A 26,526-nucleotide genomic window follows, 5' to 3' on the forward strand; every position below is an offset into this window, starting at 1 on the left:
CCGGTTGTTGTACGTTTAATATTTCAATACTCTTTGTCCACTCTAATTGCGATAATTTAACAGCCTTATCGTCAATCGTTTCGCAATATTCCCTTAATTTTAATAGTCGTTCCAACATATCAAATGTGGAGTGCCACCTTGTTATACAATCCAATATCGCACATTTTATGTGCGCTGCCAACAACATAGATTTTAATAAAGGTGTGCGTAATTTTCTGACTACTTTTTTAGCTGCTTCAATAATGACAGAGACTTCTTCTTTCTTTAATAAATCTGCAACAGCTAACTGCAAAGTGTGAGCTCTACATCTAATTGTTTTAACTGTACAATGTGACGTTACAAGCAATTCATTACCAATTGTCTCATTATTACATTCTAAATTTATCAAAACGTCTGTTATTTCCGATCCTGTAATATCCATGTGTTCAATGCTTTCATCGTCATTGTTATCATTATCTTTTTCATTTAAAATTTTAACTGTTTTTAACATATTCGCGGCGTTATCAACTGTTATAGTGTAAATCCGCTTTGTTTCAATTCCGTACATGTTATAAGTTTGCATTATAATACTTTTCAAGTATTCGGCAGTGTGACTCTTATAAAGTTCGACAACTCCTAATGTGCGAACATGTAGTTTACCGTCTTTTATAAATTGTGTCTTAATACCGAGAAATGATCTGCCATGCACGTTGCTGCATCAACCTTAAGGCATGTTAATTTGCCTTTTATTTCTTCTGTAATTCTTCTTCTTATTTCATATGCTTGTTCAATACGTGCATCGTGGACTTTGTATGAATTCACTTCTTCTTTTTAGTATTTAATCATGTGAATTATATCTCCAAATGTTTTGAATGGATTATATCTCCTAATTGTGGTTTTTTACAATGTCTCTTGTCAGAATTTTTAAAATTATTGGAGCTGTTTTTTGTTTTGTGTCTTTCTTTTTCTAACATTACGGTTGTAAATTCAATTTGGATGGGAAACTTCCAAATATTTTGTAAATTTGTCGAATGGTCTTGTAAGTACTAATTTTATTAATGTTCTGCGTCGTAGATAAAAATAATAACTAAATATCATAAGTAAATTATATGTACATACCGAAATAATTGAACCACAATTTTGAATTATACATTGAAGTTTCTTTTCGCCAACACACAATTTAAAATATTTTTGGACAATTTCACATTTCTTCCTACCCATTGTCTTCTTTGTTGGAATTCAAGATTTGACAAATGAATGTTTGCACCCAGTACCATAATACCTGCTATACTCATAAGATGTAGAGGGAATTATTTGGGACTTGGAACGTAGACATAACGCGTAGTTGGAAATTCGCATTCTTGGAAGTAACAGTAAACAAACATGTTCGTAAACAGTGAAGATCGTATAGAGTTATTTTTCGTCCTTCTGTTTTATTTGCTGGCTTTCATAATTTTGTTATATGCATTTCAATTTATACAATGATCGTACGTAGAATCGAAATAAAACAAAGATAAGGATGAATACAATTCTAACTGTAACCGTAACCGGTATAGACTCCGAATAGAACCGATGTAGAACCAATGTCAGAATCGTAACCGACATCAGAACCGATACCAGAACCATTACTGGAACAGATATTAGATCAAAACCGTTTTTTGAATAATAGTTATATCATTATTTCGGTTCTTGTAACTGTTTCAGTCAGAACCAACACATAACAGTTTGAAACAGTTATTTTCGAAATCTTTTCAATCTCTAGGTAATAGGCTTTCAAGCAGTCGCTGATTGACAACTACAGATACAGAGGGAGTGTAGGCGATATCACTGATGTCCTTATTTATCAAAACAACTACTGAAAGTAGAATTGTTTGGGGAGACTTAACGGATAAGCGATTTTCGACCAATTCACAGTTATTAGCTTTTTACTAAAAAGATTATAGGTCCAAAGTAATTTTAAACCTTCAATAAGTTAAACCTGAAGTTTTCCTTGTTAATATGTATGTATGTGGTGGCTTTAAAAAGAGCTGCTTGTGTTGTATATTCTGCAGTAGCTGGAAGGTAAAGATAATTAATAAATATTAATCGTTAATAAATATTAATTATTAATCACAGTAATGAAGTTCTTCAAGAAAATAGTGGTAACATAAATGCTCTTTACACCAAGAACATTTCAATGAGACAACATTATCACAGTGGGTGCAGTTCATGGTATTTCAATCTGTAAAACAGAATTGAACAGGATTTTCAAACTCCTCTGGTCTTTGATCAATATACCCGCATCGGAACCATGAGTATTTAGACACTTTTGTACCGTGGAGGCGATAACTGATTATGAATTAATGACTGCAATTTGATTAATGTATTGCGTGTATATAAGTTAATATTTATGTTTAATGTTAGTGTAAGATCTGAAATTTTCTCAGCAAAATTTTTCCATATACGCAATTCATATACACCGTGTTAAAAAAAAGTGTTTCAAGTCTTTAAGGACTTGTAGCAATTATCAAGAGCAGTAAAAAATGTCCAATCAATATTGGTCCAGATGTGTTTGGATTCTGTCTAACAATACTTTGTTTTTACTCCCCTAAGCTAGATTACAAAAATACTGGCTTACAATATAGACACCATCTTAGATCCTACTGTTATATCATTAGGTAATGATAGTAAATAAAAATCAGGGGTATATTATAATGAGTATGATAAATATATGTATTAGACAAAATATGAGCTTACATGTTAGACTACAGTTAACGATGGATCGAGTCGTGGCGCCCCTGACGCTAGATAGTATATCATTTTTTAATCGTTCTCTTAGGGCTAGTTCATAATATAACACCCACCATTCATACACGCACACACAGTATCAACTCACTACGATGATCGATATATCGATCTCCATATTATACAACAGGTCCAAAAATCAATCCTTTCAATAAAAAATCGACTTCTAATATCAAAGAATATTCGAGAATGTGAGTGAGTTTATCCATGATTCATTGAATGTATACAGAGGAATTGATTCAGAAGTACATTCAAGGTTGTCAATACAAGATTATTAGACTAGCATCAAAAAGGTTTACTTCATAAATAAATGCAAATTTAGTACAAACCTTCTTTGTTATAGTAAATGTTCGATGTGACTTTCTTCTGTGCAATGCAAAGCTCACATCTACTAGGCTCACTATTACATTTAGTATTAAATGAAAATTGATAATTTGTACTACGTTTGAAGCTATGAAGTAATCTTTGTTGATGGTAGTCTACGTCCCTAAAGCGATACTACGTTGTCCATGGAAGAGCGGCTTTTTAATGGACGAAAAGGTGAGGGTTCGTGTGGCATGCGGTTAAGGAGTTGAAAACTAAGGCTTGTATCTTTCTTAACAATAATTTATTCAATAAAAAAACTTGTTCTAATCTTAACGTTGATACAATGTTGATATCTATCCTAATCTGGTTAAATATTAATAAAATCATAAGAGAATACGAGATTATATTATATGGGATTATATAAATGTGAGGTTATATTGACCGTGATTATCATCTAACATATAATTATCAATCAATTGTCTCAATAACGCAAGGGTTATGCAACTACGCTACATATCTTTTCAACGAGAGTTAGGTTATGTGATTATGCATTTATATTATTCGCAGTAGAGGATTCTCTATGCAAGGCGCAGTGAGTGTTGTGTGTATGCTGCAACAGATCCTGTCTTGTATGCCCTGGTCGCGGCGAAAGTTATAGGTGGCTATGACCTCAGAGCGGTCTCAAGTTTTCATGAAACATGTAATCTTTACTTATTTGCCTAAGTATCTGTAAGCACTTCGTTATCTTTTCTACATCAGTCGCTACCCTGGAGAAAAGATTCTTCAGGAGCGGTCTTAGAAATGTGTCCGATTAGGAATGGCTTCTAGCGCTTGTTGGCAGGCGATTCGTCTGCTTCTGGCGAGCACGAACTCTATATTAAAGGAGCATCAACTACTATTTGCTAGAACGGTCGCTACCTCTAAAGGAGCGGTCTCGATCTATTAGTATATCAGCTTGCTCCAAGATGTCGTCCCTACTGCACTTCACAGGAATCGTCGTGCTGCACCTGTCATAAGGTTACTTCAGACTGAACCTGCAAAGGAGCATCAAATACTCTTGATCGCTGGAAAACGGTCGCTACCTCTAGAGGAGCGGTCTCGATCTCACTGGACGAGTATATCAGCTACCTTCAAGATCTTCGTCTGTTCGGAACCTGATGCCAGAGACAAGTATGTCTCCTGCTGCTTCGCAGCTCCTTATATACCCGCTAGTCGGAGTTAGCGCATGCGTAATGTCTTACTTCCTAATGGCGGTCTTATTCTAATCGTGAATGAAATCGGACGATATATGTTGTTTTTATGTTAGCATATAATTGAAACTTATAATATATAATATAATATAATATGCAGTAATATAGTAATAAAGTATTAGAAAGATACAAATATAAAGAGAGATGGTGATAGATAGAGAGAGATAGCAATAGATAGAGTGAGAGGGTAATAGATAGAGTAAGAGGGTAATAGATAGGGTGAGAGGGTAATAGATGGAGTGAGAGGGAAGACCGTGGCTCGTTACACTAACTACTTCGAAGGTAAACTCAGACTTTTCTTGTTTTGGCTTCCGGCCCACATGGGAATCTCTTCTAATGAAATAGTTGACTTCCTGGCCAAACGATCATCTCTTCTAGAAATCTCTTCTAACGTGTTTGTTCCTTTTACTGACTTTTCTTATCACTTCAAAAAGCTGTCCAAAGAAGACACAACGAAATTTTTACTGGAACAAGCTAAATTCAAAGGTATTGTATTCTTCATCAGAAATGTGATCGGGGAGGAAAAGAACCACACACTCTGATTTTTGCTATCCCATCCGTTTCTTATTATTATTATAAAATGAACAAAACTAAGTAACTGCATGCCACTCAACACGTGCACTCGCAACGCAACCAGAAAACCCACTCGTGCACATTTTGAACAAACGACGCGAGGTGTCTCGCCGGCTCGGCCAAACGCACGCAATTTGAACGACATATGTATCAAAGGAAAAACAGTTTTTCGAACACTTTCATAGCTTCGCTTCCATCCCATGGTTTGCCCATAAATGTTTCTCCAGAGATTTTGTTTGTGTGATTAACAAACTCCGTGCAAACCACTACCAATTAGCTTCTTCTCTTTTCAAAATTAACTTCGCTCCGGACCCGACATGTCAGTGCGGTTATAGTGAGCAGGATCTTAACCACATAATTTGGGAATGTTCGCTTTACGATAACGGTAGACCTGCTATGATTAATAAACTTTGCAAAAGCAAAAGTAGTGACCATTGGCTATTTAAATTGTAATTTTTGAGAAAAACAAAACATATTCTCAAATTTCAAGATGTTTAGAATATTTTGAGGCCAGGCCGGAATAAAACAAACGAATAAGAAATATAAATAATTTGAAATAAACTCATACGCCCCGTATGCACCGGCTGAAACAGCTTACTCCACAGTAAGAAAAAGACTTAAAAAGTATTATAAAAAAATATTTCTCCATCTATTAGATATTATTTGTTTCAATTCATATATATTATACAAAAAAAAATAATGGAACGCTATCGCGAATGAATTTTTTGGTAGAATTTGTTGAGAACACTATTGCATCATATCCAATAACACGGGAAAAATGACAGAAACTCGGCCATCTAGGCCTAATGTAACACAATTACTCGGGAATCATGTTCTGGATTATATACCCCAAAATTCGAACACAAAATATTCTATTCGAAGGTGTGCACGTTGTTATAAACGCAAGATCATGAAAGAATCCCGTTACTGGTGTTCCATTTGTAAAGTCCCATTATGTGTAACACCCTGTTTTGCTGAATACCACGCCACAGCAGGAATTTAAATTCTTGCTATCATATGCATTTAATTTTTCTTGCGTTTTTCGTCTAATAAGTATGTAATATATGTTTAAGTTAACTAAATAAATATACATTAGTAATAAAAGTGTCAATTTTATAAAATAAACCTATCTTTTTGATCCAATATCTTAACAGCGACACTTATTCTGTGATTGACGAATATACTCGTCATCGCTCGATTTCGGCGACACATATAGGTGCGCGCTCGCAAAAGGGGGCGCTACGGCTAACTGGTTAATAGATGTATTCCTATTTAAACCGCTTGTTACACCTCTATGTACGATTTTTGAGTTTTTAAAGAAAAATAACCTACTTCTGTAACAACGTAATCGATATTACTTTTGTTACTTTGCTCTCAGTTTTTGTATTGTACTGTACTCTGTTGTATTGCCTTTTTCGTACTGTACTCTGTATATTTTACTGTATTATACATACGCTAATTAGTGTATGTTGCTTATAATGCCGTAGAGGGTTACATAGCGTGAATAACAAAAAAAATATATGACCGTTATTGCGAAAGTTAAGACTATTTGGACTAAGCCCTATTTTTCGACTTCGTAGAGGTGATCCCTTACTTTTTTTGCTGAGTGTATATAGAGACCCACTTTTTCTGAAATTTTAAGCAAATTTCACTTCCTTTAGAGGATTTCTTGGTGGATAAGCTTGTTTTATTGACTCTCGTTTAATTTCTATTCTCAACATATGCATAATATAAAGCTTTCGTTGTAGAGAACTCCAAGGGATCTTTACTTGCGAAAATCAGTAAAAGTAAATTTGTCTCGTATTAAACTTTGACGTCGATGCTTACGAGATGGTATCAAAAAATTCCTCGACTAGTACAGTTTTTCGAACAGTACTTTATTTGTCTAAGTTTCGACATGATCTCCTTCAAAGTAGTCCCCTTGCGCAGTAATACAAGCATCTCAGCGCTTCTGCCACCTTTAGAATGCGCTCTCGAGATTACTTTAGGTAAGCCCGTCGAGGATCTTATGTAATTCGCACTGGATCTCCTCAATAGTGTTGAAACGGTGACCTTTGAGTTGAATCTTTAGCTTGGAAAACAAGAAAAAGTCGACAGCAGACAAATCTGATGAGTAGGGCGGTTGCGGCAGCGTAACAGTCTTGTTCGAGGCGTGAAATTTACAAACGGAGAATGCTCGGTGACAGAGTGCGTTGTCGTCATGGAATATCCAATTCTTCGCGCGCCACAGATCCAGTCGTTTTCGGCACATGTCTTCCCTCAAACGCCTTAAAACATCACAGTAAAATTCCTTATTGATAGTCAGGCCTTGGATTGAGCTTCGACTTTGCCTCACTTTCTTCGGTCGTGGAGATGAAGGATTTTCCATTGCGACGACTGCTGCTTAGTCTCGGAGTCATATCCGTAGACAAACTTCCCAGCTATGCGACGCATATTCAATAGAGAGATTAAGATTGCCCGTACTGAACCAAACGAGATATTAGCAATGCCAGCCATGTCGTTAATTGTTCTCCGACTGTCTTCATGCACAAGTTGCCGAATTCTCTCCATATTTCCAGCGGTGATGCTTGCGGACGATCTTCCAGACCGCTCGTCATCTTCCAAGGATGTTCTGCCACTTTTAAAGCGCCCGCGCCATTCAAAACATTGTGTACGGCTCATTGATTGATCGCCGTAAGACTGCTGTAGCATCTGGAAAGTCGCTGTGACCGATTTTCCCAGTTTAACATAAAATTTCACATTGACTCTTAACTCACAATAACTTGCGCAGGCAACTCCGTGCCACTGTCTATTGACACGCCAGACAGCCAGTCTGGAAACTTTTTGATACCACCTCGTATGTTGCATTGCTGAAATTAAAATTTCAACCAATGAGAATATCCAGTGTGTAACATTAATAAAATTGTTAATTAAATGAAATACTTACCAAATTTGTTTATCTCTTACATTTTTCATATTCCTATCTTTTTTTTTGTAACTATCAATTTTTTTCTTGGAATAATACCACAGTTAGATATAATTATTGTCTTAATCGGTTTTCCTGTCTTTGTGCCGAATTCTTCAATCTAATAGCAATAAAACTTGTATTAATATCAATACTACTTTAAATAATTGCTTTATCAAGAACACCATCCTGTACGGATATGTAACATAATTATCCAAAAATCGTAATAATATCATCATTTTCACAGTGCAAAAATAGTTTTTGCTCTATTTCTATGTACAGAGTGTCCCCTAACTGATGGCATAAGGGGTAAGTAGTGGTTCTATATAAAAAAATAAGTCGAAAATATATAATAAAATATTTTCATACAGTAATGTCATGTTTAAATTACAATATGTCGGGGGTCTGCATTGTAATTTCCACGTGTTACAAGTAGCGATTTTATTTCAGGAATTCGTTCGCGTTCAAGAGTCCAGTTCCTAAACAAAGAAATAGCGAGAGTAAGTGAGAAAGATATCCGCAGTTTTCCACGCACACACTTACACAGATATAGACGGCCGCACATTCTTTGCAATACAATTTTTTCACTTTCTGCCTTGTTCAAAATAGTCTTTTAGATTTTGAGCTTGGAATTATGTACACAGTGTACGCGCGTGCATGCGTGCGTATGAAACCTGCGAAAGAGAAAATCACGAACTGTGTTTAATAATAAAAACTTATCTAATTTATGTAGTGTTTGGACTTACTTTTATCGGTAGATCTTCACCAATCCACCAGCAGTAATTTTATCAAAGTAAGGTGAAAATTACAGAAATTAATATTTTTGAAACTGCATATTCTTTGTAATGTACACAGTATTTGTTTCAAGTATATGGCATTGGCCGCCGCTATATCTTTCTCACTTACAAACAAGTTGAGCACGTCAAGGGGGGTCAAGAGACACACACTGATACTGTGACCCCCCTGATGAAGCTAATTGCAATATTAGCGAAACGTTGGGTAAATAATTCCAAATGGACACGGCGTACACCCGAAAACCTAACAGTGACAACTGTTCTTCCAATATTCGTTATTTAAATTTCGCCGAAACATATTAACATCATTACTCGACATAAATTCTTATAAAATTTTACTCTCCCTCTGTTGTACTTCATCATTTTCATTATATTGCTGCAAATTACTTATATGTACACGAGTCTTCAAATGTGACTTTTTGTCAGTAGTAAATTCTTTAGCACAAACATTGCAATAAATGTTCTCGTCGTTAATAGTAAGAACCTTGGCTGTTACTATTTCAATCCAGTTCTGTAACATGGCAATTTTAATCTTCCGGTCTTTAAAATGATGTCACCAGTATTCAAAATGTACAGTAATATAAAATATTACTAAATTGGAAATCACTAAACACTTAAGTCTGTTACTGACAACGACGATTGTTGAAACACGACTAAGGAACCGACGAAGCTGTTCTCTTAAGACTCACATATACACACAAAAGTCGGTGACAGCCCATTTACTATACTTTTCTGTCACCGGTCGTACTTGCCGAGACATCTAATCGGTATAGATTTCCAATTTCACAGAGTAACCGCGAACAGCACTGATTCTTGATGTCACGATATGCAAGATATGTACACAATATACAAGATATATGCAACATGAGTAAGTTATAGAGGGTGTTTCCAAACACGTGGGATATTTTTTTAGGGTAGATTCTAGACGCGAAAACAATGAAAAAAGTTCATCCTCACATAGATCCGGAAACACTGATTGTTAGTTTCTTAGTCATACACTATTTTATATATTGCGTACAGTACGATATTTCCTTTACGATCTACCATTGTGTGCCACTTGTTCAAGGAGCCGGAATATCTCTGGGCCTAGTAAAACCTTAAAGAGAATAACACGACGTGCAGACAAGAAATGAGCCAGCATTTTATACAATATAAAATACCATGCAACTAAAGAACTATGCGTTTTCAGCCATATGTGCATTTAAAATTTTTTTCATTATCTTCGTATCTAGAAACTATCCTCCAAAAGTGTCTCACATTTTCCTTATTTTTACGGGATCTGAGCCAGCGTTTTACGCAACACAAAATAGCGTATAACTAAAAAACTAAGACAACATACGTTCATATTGTTGCAAGCATACGTGGTCATCGTCTGCCATGCTCGCAACGAAGATCCAAGAGACAACACATGAAGACACATTTAAAATTACCAAGAGGCAGAGAGAATCCTTTGATAGCTGTTACGGAGACAGCACGCACATTTGATTATATGCAAATCTAGTTGCATAAATACCGAAAGTATCCATTGTAAATAAAGCTCTAGTGTACACTTCTTGTGTTAATACTTGTTTCCCAAATTTTTAATACTAGTGTTAGAAGTGGGATTCGTACCTCATGTGGATAACCGTGCAAGAAGATGGCCTGTAAGGCATCTTCTAACGTGGGATATTAGGGGTCGGCCGACATGACGTCCCCCTATATAGGACAGCTTTTGGGGATGGGCGGAATGACGTCGGGAAGAAAGTCATCGTTGAAAAAGGAATACGGAGACATTGCATTCCGTCGAAGGAAGTCAGAAGACAGGAATACTTACTGAGCCTGCGGAAAGTCGGACCATCTTAGGCGAAACTGTCGAGAAGCGAAAAGAGGAATTGGAAAATACCAAGCAACTGGCATGTCTGGTCTTCATACCGTCGGGGGATTCATTCGTTAAGCTTCTCCGGTAAGACAGCTCAACCCCGTTCCATGCCGGCTACAGAAGGGCTCAGGGTATGCTGCAATCTTGGGTCTCCAGACATTTCGCCCTTCTCCGAGTGTGCTGGGTAGCAAAATTTTCATCGTCCGCAGTTTTTAGTAAAGGTGGAAGTAAACCAAACCCGCTATGGCACGGAAAGGATTTAATGTGAAGACGCAATACAAACTGCAATAGAAACGAGACCTACCCGCCAAACGACTAGGGAAGAGAGACTAAGAGAAAAGGGGGCCCGCTGGCTCCTCGTCCAAGAAGATTTATTTATTTAATTGTCTAATAAATATGTATTTCCAAACAAATGATCAAAATATCATTATTGTTATTTGTTACGTTCCGTAATGATTAAAACTTTTTTTTCTTTTCTTTTCCTTTCCCGCGAGGAATTATTGTCGTCGTGACGGTTGGTCGCCACCCGATATTTGGCGTTAGCATAAAGTAAGTCGCAAACATCTCTCGAATCCTGTAACAAGCTGCCGTTGTAGCAACCCGATATTAACGTACGGTTAATGCGTAGAATCTCTGGACACCCAGTTCTCCAATAAACTTAATAATAATAAAATTGTCATTCGCAACGGATGCATCAACAACACACAGTGTTATGGGGAATCCCTTGTTGATTGTACTCGTTCCCGTTATTTTCACGTGAACAATAGTTTTGCGAATGTTTCTCAAATCCTTGCCGAATACTACCTCATTGGTAAAATTATAATGTCTCTCCTTTGTATTATTATCCTCTTAATTTTATATTTTATACATGTACGTATTTTTATACATATCCGGAATTACTATTGCGCGAATTAATGCGAGCATGTGAGAATGTGGATTCAAAATTTAGAATGGTTGAGAGCATCACCAAACCTACTGGTTGAGGAGTGCAGAAATCAGCACTTAATAAAAGCATAATAAAAGAAAAGAGCAAAATATTCACTGCAACAGAAGAAAGCGTGGCATCTGTAGGCATAGGTGATGTGAAATTAAAAGTTGCTGCGCGCAGAGGTTGGTTCAATAATATAACCTTGCATAACACAATGCTTGTACCTGAACTACGCAATAATATTATGTCACCATCTAAAATAACTGATAATGATTACACGGTACTATTCACCAAGAATTATGCAGAAATAAGACGCATGGATTGAACAATAACATTAACCGCAAAGCGCCAAGGGGAACTGTATCTGCTTAATGAATTAAACAGAGCAAAGTCAAATACAGTACAAGTTTCGACAGACAAAATAATGAGATGGCATGGAATGCCAGGTATGGTCATCTGAATTTAACGGATTCAAAAATGTTATAGGCACAAGACATGGTGCGAGGATTTAATGAAAGTGTCCAAGATGTTAAAATGGAATGTGAAGTATGTAGCAAAGGGCAAATAAAACAGATTTCTCACAAGCTGTTTGAAACAAGAGAGGAAAATCTTTTAGGGTTAATACACTCAGACATTTGTGGACCCATGGATACGAGATCCCTCGGTGGTGCAAAATATTTTGTCACCTTTATAGATGACAAGACACAATACATGGAGGTATATATGTTAAAAAGTCGAGCCGACGTTCTAAATGCATTTAAAATTTATAAAAAAGGCGTGGAAAAACAGACAGGATACCGTATCAAGAAGTTAAGAACGGATAATGGAAGAGAATATCTGTCCAAAGAATTTAACGGATTTTTAATGGAAGAAGGAATAAAGAGACAACTAACGGAAGAGTATACTCCCCAACAGAATGGTGTAGCAGAGTGAGCTAATCGCACACTTGTAGAGATGGTAAGGTGCATGTTGCTAGAATCAAAGCTACCTCAAAGTCTATGGACAGAAGATGTAAATACAGCAGCATTTATTCGAAATAGGTGCCCGACGAAAGCATTAAACAATGAGAAGCCATTCCAAGCCTGGACAGGGAGAAAATCCCATGTTGGATTCTTTATAATTTTTGGAAGTAAAGCCATTGCTTTAAAGAAAAATAAACGATTTGGAAAATTTGAGGCCAAAGGGGAATCGTACGTTCTCGTCGGATACTCAGCAGGGTCTAAGGCATACAGGCTCTGGCAAACCAGAAACCAAAACAATAATCAAGCGATGTGACGTGCATTTTCTAGAAAAAGGCAAAAGTGCTGTACAAGATGGGAATAGAAACATTCAATCCTTCGCTTGAAATTGAAGAGAAAAAAGTTACAAAAGATCCTGAACCAAATGAAGTAACAAATAAAATAGAGGAGATTTCACAATATTCATCAGAAGAAGAAGTCTAAGAGCCAGCTCAGTTTGAAACCCCTAAGAGAGGACGATGAAGACCAAAAATAGAGAAAACTGGTAAACCGAGTAGACCTCGAAAAATATATCAAGAAGCGAATGTGTGTGGAAATAACAGACTAGTAGAACCTACTAGTGTGAATGATATTATGTGTCAGAAGCATAAAGAAAAGTGACTAGAAGCCATGATGTCAGAATACAACGCCCAGTTGGAAAACTGCACCATGGAACTTAGCGAACAGACCAAAGGGTAAAAAGATTCTGTCAAGTAAATAGGTGTACAAGATAAAGAGGAATAAATCCAGAAAAATAGATAAGTACAAGGCACGGTCAGTTGCCCGAGGTTTCGAACAAAAACCTGGAATAGATTTTGAAAAAGTTTTTGCTCCAGTTGCCAGATATGGAACTATTCGTACGCTATTTGCTATTGTTGTAGAAAAAGAAATGGAAGTTCACCAAATGGACGTAGTAACGACATACGTACAAGGGGACCTGGCAGAAGAAGTATATACAGTACCGGACAAATGTATTCGGACAAATGATTTCTCTTAGTTTTTATGAATAAGTCACGATATTAATATAAAATGAATTGAGCAGTTTATGAAAGTCAGGGTGATAAATAATGTATGTAAACCAATTTAGCAAATTGTAACATAAAATATATATTTTGAACAATAAACAAAAATTTGATTGACAAAAGTATTCGGACAAAACTTATATCTTGAAAAAATTATAATATAAACGAATGTTATTCATGAAAATAAAAGAATAAATTAATATTTAGTAGAATAACCTCTAGAATCAATAACTGCCTGCATTCTTTTGGGCATAGATTTCAAAAGACTATTTAATGTAGCAGGAGTAATGTTTTGCCATTTTTGGCAAAGAGTGTTGTACAATTTAGCAGTATTTAGAAATTTTTCATTTTTTATGGATAGTTTCAAATGTTCCCAAAGATGTTCTATCGGATTTAGGTCCGGACTTTGCGATGGCCACTTAAGAACGTTCACATTATTTACACGAATCCAATTTTTCACGGCACAAGAGGTGTGTTTTGGATCATTATCATGTTGGAATATCCAATTTTCGTCCATGATTTCCCTTGCATGAGGCAACATGTCTGTCTCTAATATTTCTATGTACTGTTCCTTCTTCATTATACCTTTAATTTGCCGCAATGGACCAACGCCGTGACCGGAAAAGCACCCCCAAACCATAATGCTTCCTCCTCCATGTTTTACTGTGGGAATTTGATAACGCACGTTGAATCTTTGACCTTTTGGTCGACGTACCCACTGAATTCCATCAGATCCAAATAATTTAAATTTACTTTCGTCGCTGAAAAGTACATTGGACCAGTCTTCTATTGACCAATGAAGGTGTTCCCGAGCAAATTTAAGTCGGGCCATCCTATTCTTTTTCGAAATCAATGGTTTCTTTACTCCATGTCGTCCATGTAACCCAAAAGACATTAGACGACGTCGTACTGTACGCACACTAACGTCCAAGTCGTCAGTTTCGATTAAACTTCTATGGATCTCTACTGCAGTCCTCCTGGGATCAGCAATTGACAGACGTCGTATTTGCCTGTCTTGTCTAATCGAGGTCTTTTTCGGACGGCCAGACTTTAATTTATTTTCTAAGTGTCCTCGTTCTTGAAATCGCTTTTGAATGCAGTACACGGTTTGTTTTGCGATGTTAAAGCGTCGGGAAACGTCAGATATGGATTCACCATTTTGTAAAGCATTTACAACCTGTTCCTTCATATATTTCGGTAAACTTTGTCCTCGCACCATCTTCGTAAGAATAGAATAAAAGCACAAAAAAAGAATTTAACAAATATATCAATATTAAAAAATAAATTACACGCATAAATGAAACGTCCGAATACTTTTGTCCAAGCAAATTCGAATAAAACCTATCTTATACGTAATATAGAGTAAATATCTACCTCTAACTTCCACGTGAGCTAGCTTTCAACTAATAGAAAACAAAACACAGAGTGGCCTTCTCCCACCAACAATGTCATAGTGTAGGGAAACAAAAATATTTTTGTCCGAATTCATTTGTCCGGTACTGTATGAAGCAATCAGAAATGTTTATTGCGCAAGGCGCAGAAGTCGTTGCTGCCTCGTCGATGTCCCGTGCAAGAAGAAAGACAAGACCGTACCATTACCATTACAATAAAAAGGAATACTATAACAATAAGAATTGACAGCGCACAAGAGAAGTTGAATTTTGAGTTATATCGAGTCAGTCAAAGATCAGAGCGAATCTCTGATCACCACCAACGCGAGAGCTGTAACATCGTAACAGTGAGGGCGTATTGTAACGTTTAACATAAAACCGCGTAAGAGTTGAATGGTATCGCAAGTGTAATACGTGAAATCCGAATCCACCTCCTTAAACCGCGTCAAGAGGATCCACGAAGTTCGAGAAAGGGCGGTGCGTGCACTGAGGAAACCGTGTCGAGAAGCGAGCGCGAACGACTAGCAACCAGCTAAACCTACAAGGTGACAATGTTAAGATTATACAGACAGCAAGAAAGAGTTGGTGTGTAATTTATATCTCATTAAATGTATGAAACTGTTAAACCAAAGCACAACTACCAGCTCACTTCTTTTCTCTCCTTACTCATTCACGTGCAAGATAAGTTCAATCAAGATCTGCTTTAATACTAGAGTAAGAATCCTTAAGGTCGATCTATGTCGCTCGAAACGACTAGTTAAGACGTAACACATTCATACACTATTTACTTGAGTTAAAAGATTAAATTGACAGGTTCACTGGTATAGGCAAAGTTCAATGCAGTCTTGTCGAATTACCGACATGAAAGGAACTACTACAAAGGGTATAGCCGAATTAGGAGATTAAAAGTGCCCCCAAATCAAATTCGACTTGCGATGAGCTATTCGATAGGTTATGCAAAAAAAAACGATTTATGCCAAGTTTTAACCCTGCATTTCATCCGAGGGGGTAGTAATGGGGAAAAATCGAAATTCATGTTTTTGGCCAATTACGCCAATGGTATTGGCTAAAAAATTCCGAAAAAAATCAAAGACATGTTAGTTGTCAAAACACATATTCTAGAATTATTTGAGATTTTTAGATTAAAAGTTCTACCTGTGAAAAATAAAAAACCCCAAAAATTGTAAAAAAATGCTCATTTCGTATTAAAGCAGATCCGATATCACAACCATATTTTTATAGTAAGTAGGTATTATTGATAACAATATTCTGAATTTTTATCAGATTGTTTGTTTTGGTGCCCCATGTCAAGAAAAATTAAAAACCGATTTTTTCGTAGTTTTCTGCCTGTCAGAAAGCGTTTCGTCTCTGCCCTGCCGTGAAGGCTCGATTCCTCTACGACCCATACCTAGGTATTCCCATACCTGCTTCAAAATAATTCTTCCGTCCATATGAGGTAAGATATTGTTTGAATATTTTTAGAACACTTGTAAATAAATATTGATCATTATAGTCAATAAATATTGATCATACATAGTCAAGAATTCAAAATAAGCGTTAAAAAAATGCACCTGAACGAGTCTCGAACACGCACTAAAATATTTTGTAGCGGTTTAGCATCTCGACACTTCACTGCTGCGTCACCGACGCTGTTGATCCGATGGTCACTTTTATAGAATGTAATTCGCTTGCATTGTTCAATCAACTTTTTTAATTCTTACTCCGTTTTATTATATATCAATTCATTCAAAATCCTAATATAAAACATTTATTTAACAAATCTTATACGAAAATTCTGCACAGAAATAACTCTGCCGGCAGAAAACTATGAAAAAATCAGTTTTTAATTTTTCTCGACATGACGCACCAAAACCAAAAATCTGAAAAAAATTCAGAATATTGTTAGCAATAATACTTATTCACTGTAAAAATATGGTTGTGGTAACAGATCTGCTTTAATACGAAATTTTTTTTACAATATTTTTACAATTTTTGGGGTTTTTTATTTTTCACAGGTAGAATTTTTAATCTAAAAATCTCAAATAATTCTGGAATATGTGTATTGACAACTGCCATGTCTCTGATTTTTTTCAGAATTTTTTATACAAAAAAATTGGCGTAATTGGCCAAAAACATGAATTTCGATTTTTCCCCATTACTACCTCCTCGGATGAAATACAAGGTTAAAACTTGGCATAAATCGTTTTTTTGCATAACCTATTGAATAGCTCATCGCAAGTCGAATTTGGTTTGGGGGCACTTTTGACCTCCTTATGCGGCTATACCCTTTGTTGCAGCTTCTGCGGTAGTGTCAATTGTGGCTCATGTCACCAGACGTAGCCTTTTCAGCGTTTCCAGTTAAGCTGATCAACCTGTACTTTTCCATAAAGAAAAAACAGAGTTAATCTCAGCTTTTGATGTCTAACGTATAATAATTCTTCAAATACAGAAGCCAAATTAACGAATTAAATAATAGTTGTTTACGCAAGAAGCAACAATTTTAATTAAGTAGATTTCTATTGTTTGTAAAACATTAATTCTCGTATGGCGGATCATTTATGACCATGAGCGGTGAACTCAGTGTGCAAGTAGACTCCGCCGGGCGAGGATTAAAAGTGACGTTAAAACTTATTTCCAGCTGACAGTAGTAGTAACAACATCTAGTGACAGTGACTGTATTTTATGATCCAAAATCTTAAATATTATTACATATTGTTACAAACATTCATAAAACTTAAAATAATTTATGTCGTTAAGAAACAAAGTCTGTATACCTTGTAAATATTTGAGAACCCCGAAATAATTTTTCCAAAGACGACGTGCTTTCCATTCATTGTATCCAATCGTTTAAATGTAAGATTAAATTTAGAATCGTTTTTGTTTTCATTGTTGCTATACATAGATAAAACACCAGGACCAGCATGACGTAAATTAAAATTTTCATTTTCGAATGAATCACCATATATGGAACTTCCTCCACTACCATTGAATTTTGTAATATCACCACCTTGACACCAATATCCCGACACAATACGATGGAATGGCGTGTTTCTGTTGATTAAAAATACTTTGACTGTTATGTCTTGTTTTCTACAGCATTTTAATATTTTGGTAATAAATTAATTATTTAATTTAATAAGATTAGTCATTCACAGTATATATTCCCATATAAGCCGTAAATGTGGCCTGTTGCCCAGTCTACAGAAAGATGTACTACAAAGGGTTATTGCTCACTTAACAGCACAGAATCTATGCTGTTATGAATAGGTAGACGCACCTACATTTAAACTACATACATATAATAATGACAATACATTGACGTTGGTCTGATGCTACTCATACGCTGCGCTCTTAAGTTGGCAACAACCTCAATTCTAAGGCTGAAAGACGGTATCTCTGTTCTAGCGGCGTTGGACTTGAGAAGAAAACGAGAACGATTAAAAAGAAATGATATTACAGGCAGACATGTAATACATGGACAACATATGACATTTTTGGCGCTTCAACTTTTGTGAGCCAATGCTTTCACTTGTGTAAGATTCTTAAAATTGAACTACGCTATTCTTGAACGAGCGGCTTTCCGAAAGACCAAACATGAAGGTTTGTGTGGCACGCGAGTACAGTTCAAGGCTTACAAGAAAATATCCCGAAGTGTAAATGTCCGATATTTATGAAATTTGGTGTATTTGTAGATTACCTAAAAATATAAGATACACATATCTTTTTCTCTGCTGATATTCATGTTAAAGGGGTAACAACTACACCCAAAGTTGGGGTCGAAAACATATTTAGCTTAATATCTCGAAAACAATTCCCTCTAGCGAAAAGATGTAAATGGAACGATTATACATTTCTCAACGATGAATCCACCTATATAATCAATTTTTGAAAATATCAATTTGTTTAAAAAATATATTAAAAGATAGTATATTTTTGTTGTTTTCCCAGACTAAATGTTGATAGATCTTTTTAAAAATTTGTATCTGAATACTATGAACTAGAACACAAAATATGGATGAAATAAAATTTTTAATTTTTACACTATAAACAAAATAATAGCAATCCTAATTAGATTATATTTTGTGCGAAATTGAGTTCTGAAACGAATGGTTTTATGAAAAACATTGTCACGTCCTAAGTTGGAATGCGTTACCAGGGCGTTGATTTGAAGTAGGACTCAGGGACGGACGATTGAATAACGTTATCGTGAAGTGAGGATAAAGATTTCTTGGGTGCAATGTGTAGGCTTGCGTGGCTGTATACGAGGAACAGAAGGAGATTTCAGGCGTCGAAGGTAAGCTTCGCGTTCCTGAGAGGAAGGATCTCAGGCGCCGAAGGCAAGCTTCCTGTCCCTGAGCGGGAGAGGAAGATGAGATCTCAGGCGCCGAAGCCCAGCTTCGCATACCTGAGAGGGAAGTGGAGAGGAGACCGTTAGTGTCAGGAGAATAACAGGAAGAGGGGAATGGGAAGGTTGAGCTCTGAAAGCAGGCTTCGCGTCTTCTAATGGAGTCACGACGGGTGGAGGAGGATTTTGTATGTCTAAATCTAAGAAATTTACTATGTAGGAAATCTGGTGTGTGTGGAATCTGAGGAATTTGGTATATCTGAGTCTAAGGAATTTGCTATGTAGTGTGACGTGGCACAAATGCAAGTCACAAAGCCGAACCGTTCCTGGGCCAAGAGGGGCCTTTAGTGCGCACCATCGGGAATCTAACGTGTTACTAACATCTCTTTATGCTCAAGCTACCATGGTTATCTCGGCGGCCTAGATGCAAGCATTGGCAGGAGGCAGGGGCTAGACAACTACGGAGTCACCAAAGCGGTCTCTTGCAGCGGATCTTCGGAATCAGGGAGCGGCCAGGATACCAGCCGCTACAGAGTCACTACACCCGGCGAGTAACGCGATGCCTAAATTGGGAGGATGTCGTGGCTCATTGAACCAACTCACGGAGGGCGCACAATGGGAGGGCTGCGCCACGGTTGTATGAGGATGCACCGATGGATGGGAACCAGCCGACGCGTGCGAGGTTGGTCACCTCGCTCCGCGTTCCGGGAAAAAGTCATCACCGGAGAGGCGCGGGGATGCTGCTACAGGAACCATCTCGTGGGCAGATGATGTCAGCGAGACCCGGAAGTACAGCGTCTAATACTGCGTCTGCGATCCTCACCGCAAGAAGAGTTCCAGGTTCCAGGGGGACTCAATGGGTCCCTGCCAATCACCGGTAATCATTTGAACGGCGCCGATAATTATTGGTCGCGAGGTCGCGTGACACGAGCGAGCCAATCGGGACACGGTGGGGGAAGCATCGTGTACAAGCATTCTTGTACGAGACGTCGACTGGGTTGCAGGTGGTAAGTCTTCCCCCATTTTTCTCCGCGGTTGACTTGAAATAGCTCGGTTCGAACGCGAAATTTCGAGAGGGCCGACTCCTAGTGGTCGTGTAAACCGTGCGACAGAAAGAAAGCCTTCGCGGTCGGGTTTCTCGGAGCCTGCAGGCTCGAATGAACAGCGAGCCCGCGGCTTAGCGGCGTAATAGCAAACGGTTGTCGCGTGCGGAAATATCTTCGGCTTGCTGGTGTCGTATCTTTGTAACGGCAGCCACGCGGGCGGATCTCTAACGCGCGCCGAACATGCGTTTCAACCTCGTCGCCGATCGTAAACCTTTATAATGCGATCGCTGTAGCGAGAAACGAATACCTTCACGCGATCACGTGTCGTGGGACAGCGCGTGTAATAACCTCGATTAAGACCTGTACATTTCTCGCTAGAATATATTTCTCTTTATACCAGAAAACCGTATTTTGACTGGCGTTCTTACCGTAAGAACCCAAAATCACGTTCCTCACCTTACGCCTGAAAGAACTTCGCCCCTCTCCGCGCTAAGATCTAGCCTGGGCCGCGATTCGAAAAACGGAAGGACGCGTTCCACGCTGTTATCGCAAGATACCTGGCGTCCACGGGAAAGTCAAGGCGTGGGACGCGTAGTGGGCGGATCCTGCACGCCCGTCCTAGTCCGAATACGGCTCGGCGGGGCGGTCACAACGCAGTAGGAATTCGGTGTGTGTGGAATCTGAGGAATTCGGTGATGTTGGAGATTCTATGAGTTGTGGAATTTTTGGAATGTTGAGGCGAAGTATGGTTTGTAGTGTGCGAAGTAGTAATTTTTAGGGTTTTTAAAAAAAGGGCTTATCTCTGCCTTTAAGACACAATGACCGCTAAGATATATCACCTCTCAGGTATCATTGCTAAACAGGGCGAAGGTAAAAGTTCTTAGCTCTACCTTCGAGAGATAATGACCGCGAGGGTGTGTCTACTTTTCAGTGTCATTGCCGAGAGGGGCTATAAGGGATAGTGTGAAATTCGATGAACGTGACAACATATATCTTTATAATGCTTTCATCATTGTATTATGATATATATTGCTTTTTGTTCAATAAACGCATAAATAATAACGCCGTTAGTGAATACTAGCAAAGTCCTGTTCTTGTTGCAAACAGTTCGTTTGGGTTCAGTATCGGTGACATTTGCATAGATAGAAATGTAGCAAGTGAAGATAGTTTAGAAATTATTTTTCATCAATAATCATTTACTATATTCAGATAATTAGATTTTCGCCAGTAAATATCGTTCAATTGAATGAATTTAGAAGAACGTCCAGTAGCCGAGTACGATAAGCTAATGACTGAGGTGGAGACAGAATCGATAAATATGCTTCCAACCGTATAACAACACCGGATGATTCTGTCTACAAAATTCAAGACAGCTCGAAAAATTTGTAAACAAAGTTGTTTCCATTATAAAACAATTCTAATCTATGAAAAGGTATACATTAAACTACGAACTGTTTGCAATACGTGCGAGACGTTGCGAGTATTCACTAACAGCGTTATTATTTATGCGCTTAGTAAACAATAAATAATATACAGGGTGTCCCAGAATAAGTGTAACTCCCGAGAAGGGGTGATTCCTGGCGTAATTCTAAACAACTTTGTCCTTAGCGAAAAGGAACTTCGCTAACGAGTTATTAACGAGAAATATCAACCAATCAGAGAGCGCTTATAGCGGACGGACGGCCGTCCGGTGACAGGGCACAAGCTACGCGTTGCGTTCAATACTTGCTGTGCTCGACTCTTGTAAAAGAAGCACAAAATCTCTACGTTATTGCTCAATTTCTCTTAAACTATTAGATGGAAAATTATGAAAGAAATTAGGAATACGTTAGCTATTGCGACACACATTATAGAATTTTTTCAGATTCTTAAATTAATTACCCAAGTTGTAAAAAATAAAAAACGAGGAAAAAGAATTTAAACATGCCGATTTAGTGAAGTAATGCCATAGTGAAAAAAATAAAAAGCAATGTTTTCGTAGTTCCTACGGATTGTACGTTACTTTACTGTGTATTACTACATTCAAAACTGTACTAGAATACTTATTTCATAAGGAATGACCGAAAATTGGACGTATTAGTTGCTGTAATCGGTAAAAAGTACGGAAACATCGGTTTTTATTTTTTGATTTCTGACGGACCAAAGCAAAAAGTGTTTAGATAAATTAAGGTTAATAATATAACTCCGAAATTCGATTGTACCCTTTATTGGATAGTGAGTAAGTAGACATATAATATAGTCAACTACAGCTACAATGATAGTCTCTTTCATTAAGGATTCTGTGACTATTATTATTCAAGGTCATTTAATGTCACGGATAGAAGAAACGTATAAAGCGTAAACGCAATAATTCTGCGAGTAATGAAGACACTAAAATAAATGTTTTAGCAGCTATAACTATCAACCCACATATGAGTACGAGAAAAATTGCCCGAGAAGTAGGCATGAGTCCAAGTAGTGAAATACGAATTCTGGCCCGACATAAATTTCATCGATTTCATATATCGCTACATCAGGAATTACACGGAAGCGACTTTCAAAATCGAATTAATTTTTGTCAATGGGGATTGTAACAAAAACGTTCACTTCTTCCTAATGTCTTGTTTACGGACGAAGCGCCATAGTAATCATGACTGAATTAATCTACGGAACGTCCATTATTAATTTGTTGATAATCTGCACTGGCTTCGTGAAATTAACCACCAAAGATAATGCAGCGTAAATTACACTTAATTACCGGAATGATCACAGGACATAAATATGCTCAATTTTGCAAGAAGATCTGAAAATTTTGTTGAAAGATGTCTCTTCACAAAACTGTCATGATATGTGGTACCAACATAACGGCTGTTCTACACATTATGCAAGAGAAACGTTGGATTGTAGGTTCCTAACCCAATGGATTGAACGAGTTGTATCCGTTTTATGGCCAGCACGTTCGCTTGATTTAAATCCACTGGATTTTTCTTGTGGGATCCACTGAAAAAGACAGTGTACATGAATGCTCCAACAACAATCCTTCAGAACCCGTTTACAGCAACTGTTTAAAAATAGGTTAAATTTCGAGCCTTAGTCTCATCCGCGAAAATCGTAGTATGTGAGCATTCATGACCAACCGAAGGTCACCTTCGGTAGGAGATTCAGTTGCACTGACTACAAACACGGTACATTCGAATTATGAATCGTTTTTCAGCTGATACAGTTGACGTTCGAACAGGTGTGCGATTGCGATCAGCTGTTCGAATCTCAGACCCGATATCGAGTAGGGATATACAGGGTGTCCCAAAGTAAGTGCAGGAGCCGGAAATGGGAGATTCCTGGGGTGATTCTAAACAACATTTTCCTTTGCAAAAATGTCCTCCGAAGCTTTGTTAACAAGTTATTAACAAAAAACCCCGACCAATCACAGAGCACGAATAGCGAGCCCTCGGCCGACCAGCGACAGGTCACAAGCTACGCGGAGCGTCTGCTACTCACCGTGCTCGAGGTTTGTACAAGAAACTCGAGACCTTTACACGTTATTACCAAATTTCTTCTAAAGTACTGGATGAAAAATTATGAAAAAACTTAGGGACACGCTAACTATTGCGACACATATTGTGGAATTTTTTCAGATTTTTAAACTATTAGCCAAGTTGCAGAAAAAAAAGACAATGTTAATGTTGATTTCTCATAAACTATTGGACAAAAAATTATGAAAAAAATTAGGAACACCTTAGCTATCGCGACAAATGTTGTGGAATTTTCTCAGATTTTTAAATTAATTAACAAAATTGTAAAAGATAAAAAACGAGAGACAAGAAGGATATTGACCAATTTTGTTAAAACTATGAAGGAAAAATTATAACCAAAAATGCTGCAACATGTTAGCTATCCCGACAAATATTTTGGAATTTTTTCAGATTTTTAAAATACTTAACAAAGTTGTAAAACATAAAAAACGAGGAAAAAGAGTTTCAAAATGCCGATTTAGTAAGGTAATGCTATAGTAAAAAAAATATAAAGCAATGTTTTCGTAGTTCCTACGGATTGTACGTTATTTTACTGTGTATCAAAACATTGAAAACTGTACAATAATATTTATTGCATAATCAATGAACGAAAATTGGACATATTAGTTGCTATAATCGGTAAAAAGTACGGAAACATTGATTTTTATTTTTTTAATTACGCCGGCCCAAAGCAAAAAATGTTTAAATGAATTGAGATTAATAATATGACTCTAGTAATACGAGTAATTACTATCGGTAAAACTCACCCATTCGGAGAAGAATTCACCTGCTGCCTGTACACTTGCTCCATTGGGTTGTTGTGCCGATCCCGATCATTTGGGGATGATGCCCAGGTAGCGCTGATCGCAGGTATCCAAAACCACAAGAAGACACCTTGCATTTACAACACTACGCGGTCACTAACACTGATCACTTCACTAAACGAGCACTTGACCTTTTAATGACCGACAATCGACTATTTTGAAACGTTCTGCGGCATTCCGTAAATAAAAACAAGATGTTACACACTTCAACGGCGAAATTACGATCGATACTGGCGATTTTTTCCGAAGTCTCTTTCCTCGTGCCCTCGCATCCCTCCAGCGCGACTTACTTCTCGGGGTGTAGCTTCGTCGAAATACTCGAATTTGATTTGTTAGTTGACACCAACGAGGTTGGATCTTCCTCGGTTACTTTCTTAAGTGGAGGTGGTAGTTTTTTCTTCGGGTCGAAAAAGTCGCAAGCAAATTCATGGGGAAAAGCGAAGGCCGTAACGAGTGTCTCGCAGATGTGGCCGTTTATGATCACAAGTATTGCCCTGCAAGTTCGCAAGAGCCATCGGTACCCGAGACTGAAGACCGCAAGGGTCGCCTCTCGTTTAGCATGGAAGTCCTTTCGATGCATTCGGACGGATGAAAAATGGAATTGCCCGTTGTTAAAACGCCAGTTCGGGAAAGCTTCTGCACGTTAAACATTTGGTCAACGGATGTCTCGCATAGACAGACAAACTCGTCGATGAGGAGAAAATACGGCAATTGTATTCTCATTCTTTAGTTACTTCAATATCAGAGTCCTGCGACCGGCATGCATTTTATTACGGCACACACACACACAGTGATCATCCGATGTTTGTTTCTCTCTTCCCCAATTTTTGTAAACCTTTTCGACCTATAGGGGAGGCTTACCCATGTATTAAAGATTTGACGGATCATTTACATGCACGTAAATGCATTTAGGTACATGTAAAATCAGGGCCTCCTTTATAAACCACTTGGAAATTAAATTCAATACAATGGCAATACGTTTCTCCCTTCGGAATATTTCAACGAATATGTGTTTATTTTTTCGATTTTGTTTCATAAAAATATTTTGAAAGATAGCAGGGCAAACAATAAGAATAAATGTACGGTCACTACATGTGCAGCGTGATAAAAAGCAAGGCTCAGTCGCAAGACCCAGACAACGAAATAGTGAAAGGGATTCGAATACAATTGATGTATTTAACCCCCGATGCAGCGACGAATTAGTCTCTGCCAGACATTCGTTGACCAAATGTTTAAGAGCAAAAGAGTTTCCCCAACTCGCTTCTTAACAACGGGCAATTCCATATTTCATCCGTCCGAATGCATCGAAAGGACTTCCATGGTAAACGAGACGCGACCCTCGCGGCCTTCGGTCTCGGGTACGGATGGCTCCTTCTAACTAGGCAGGGCAATACCTGTGATCATAACCGGTCACATCTGCGAGACACTTGTTACGGTCTCTTACGCTAATCCGATATGCCTTTGCTTTTCCCCATGAATTTGCTTGTGACTTTTTCGACTCGAAGGGGAGACTACTACCTCTACTAAAAAAAGTAACCGAGGAAGATCCAACCTTGTTGGTGTCAGCTAGCAAATCAAATTCGAGTATTTTGACGAAGCTACACCCCGAGAAGTCGTGCTGAAGGGATGCGAGGGCACGAGGAAAGAGACTTCGGAAAAAATCGTCAGTATCGATCGTAATTTCGTAACATCTTGTTTTTATTTACGGAATGCCACAGAACGTTTCAAGGTAATCGGTTGTCGGTCATTAAAAGGTCAAGTGCTCGTTTAGTGAAGTGATCAGTGTTAGTGATCGCGAACTGTTGTAAATGCAAAGTGGCTTCTTGTGCCGTTGTACCTGCGATCAACGCTACCTGGGCATCATCCCTCAGTGATCGGGATCGGTACAGTGACCCAATGGAACAAGTGTTCAGGCAGCAGGTGAATTCTTCTCCGAATGGGTGAGTTTCACCAATAGTAATTACTCCTATTACTATAGTCATATTATTAATCT

General features: G+C 37.8%; 1 protein-coding gene across 1 annotated transcript in view; it reads right to left on the minus strand.

The window, feature by feature from the left end:
* Window positions 1–7,843: 7,843 nt before the first annotated feature.
* LOC143180294 (uncharacterized) overlaps window positions 7,844–26,526 on the minus strand; it is a 66,111-nt gene continuing 47,428 nt past the window's right edge. The window contains exons 6-7 of the mRNA XM_076379925.1: window positions 17,602–17,878; window positions 7,844–7,957 (exon numbers count right to left, since the gene is read on the minus strand). Coding sequence (XP_076236040.1) covers window positions 7,844–7,957; window positions 17,602–17,878 — 391 coding nt within the window. The remainder of the gene's footprint in view (window positions 7,958–17,601; window positions 17,879–26,526) is intronic.

This window comes from Calliopsis andreniformis, chromosome 1 (genome assembly GCF_051401765.1).
Source record: "Calliopsis andreniformis isolate RMS-2024a chromosome 1, iyCalAndr_principal, whole genome shotgun sequence".
Classification (NCBI taxonomy): domain Eukaryota; kingdom Metazoa; phylum Arthropoda; class Insecta; order Hymenoptera; family Andrenidae; genus Calliopsis; species Calliopsis andreniformis.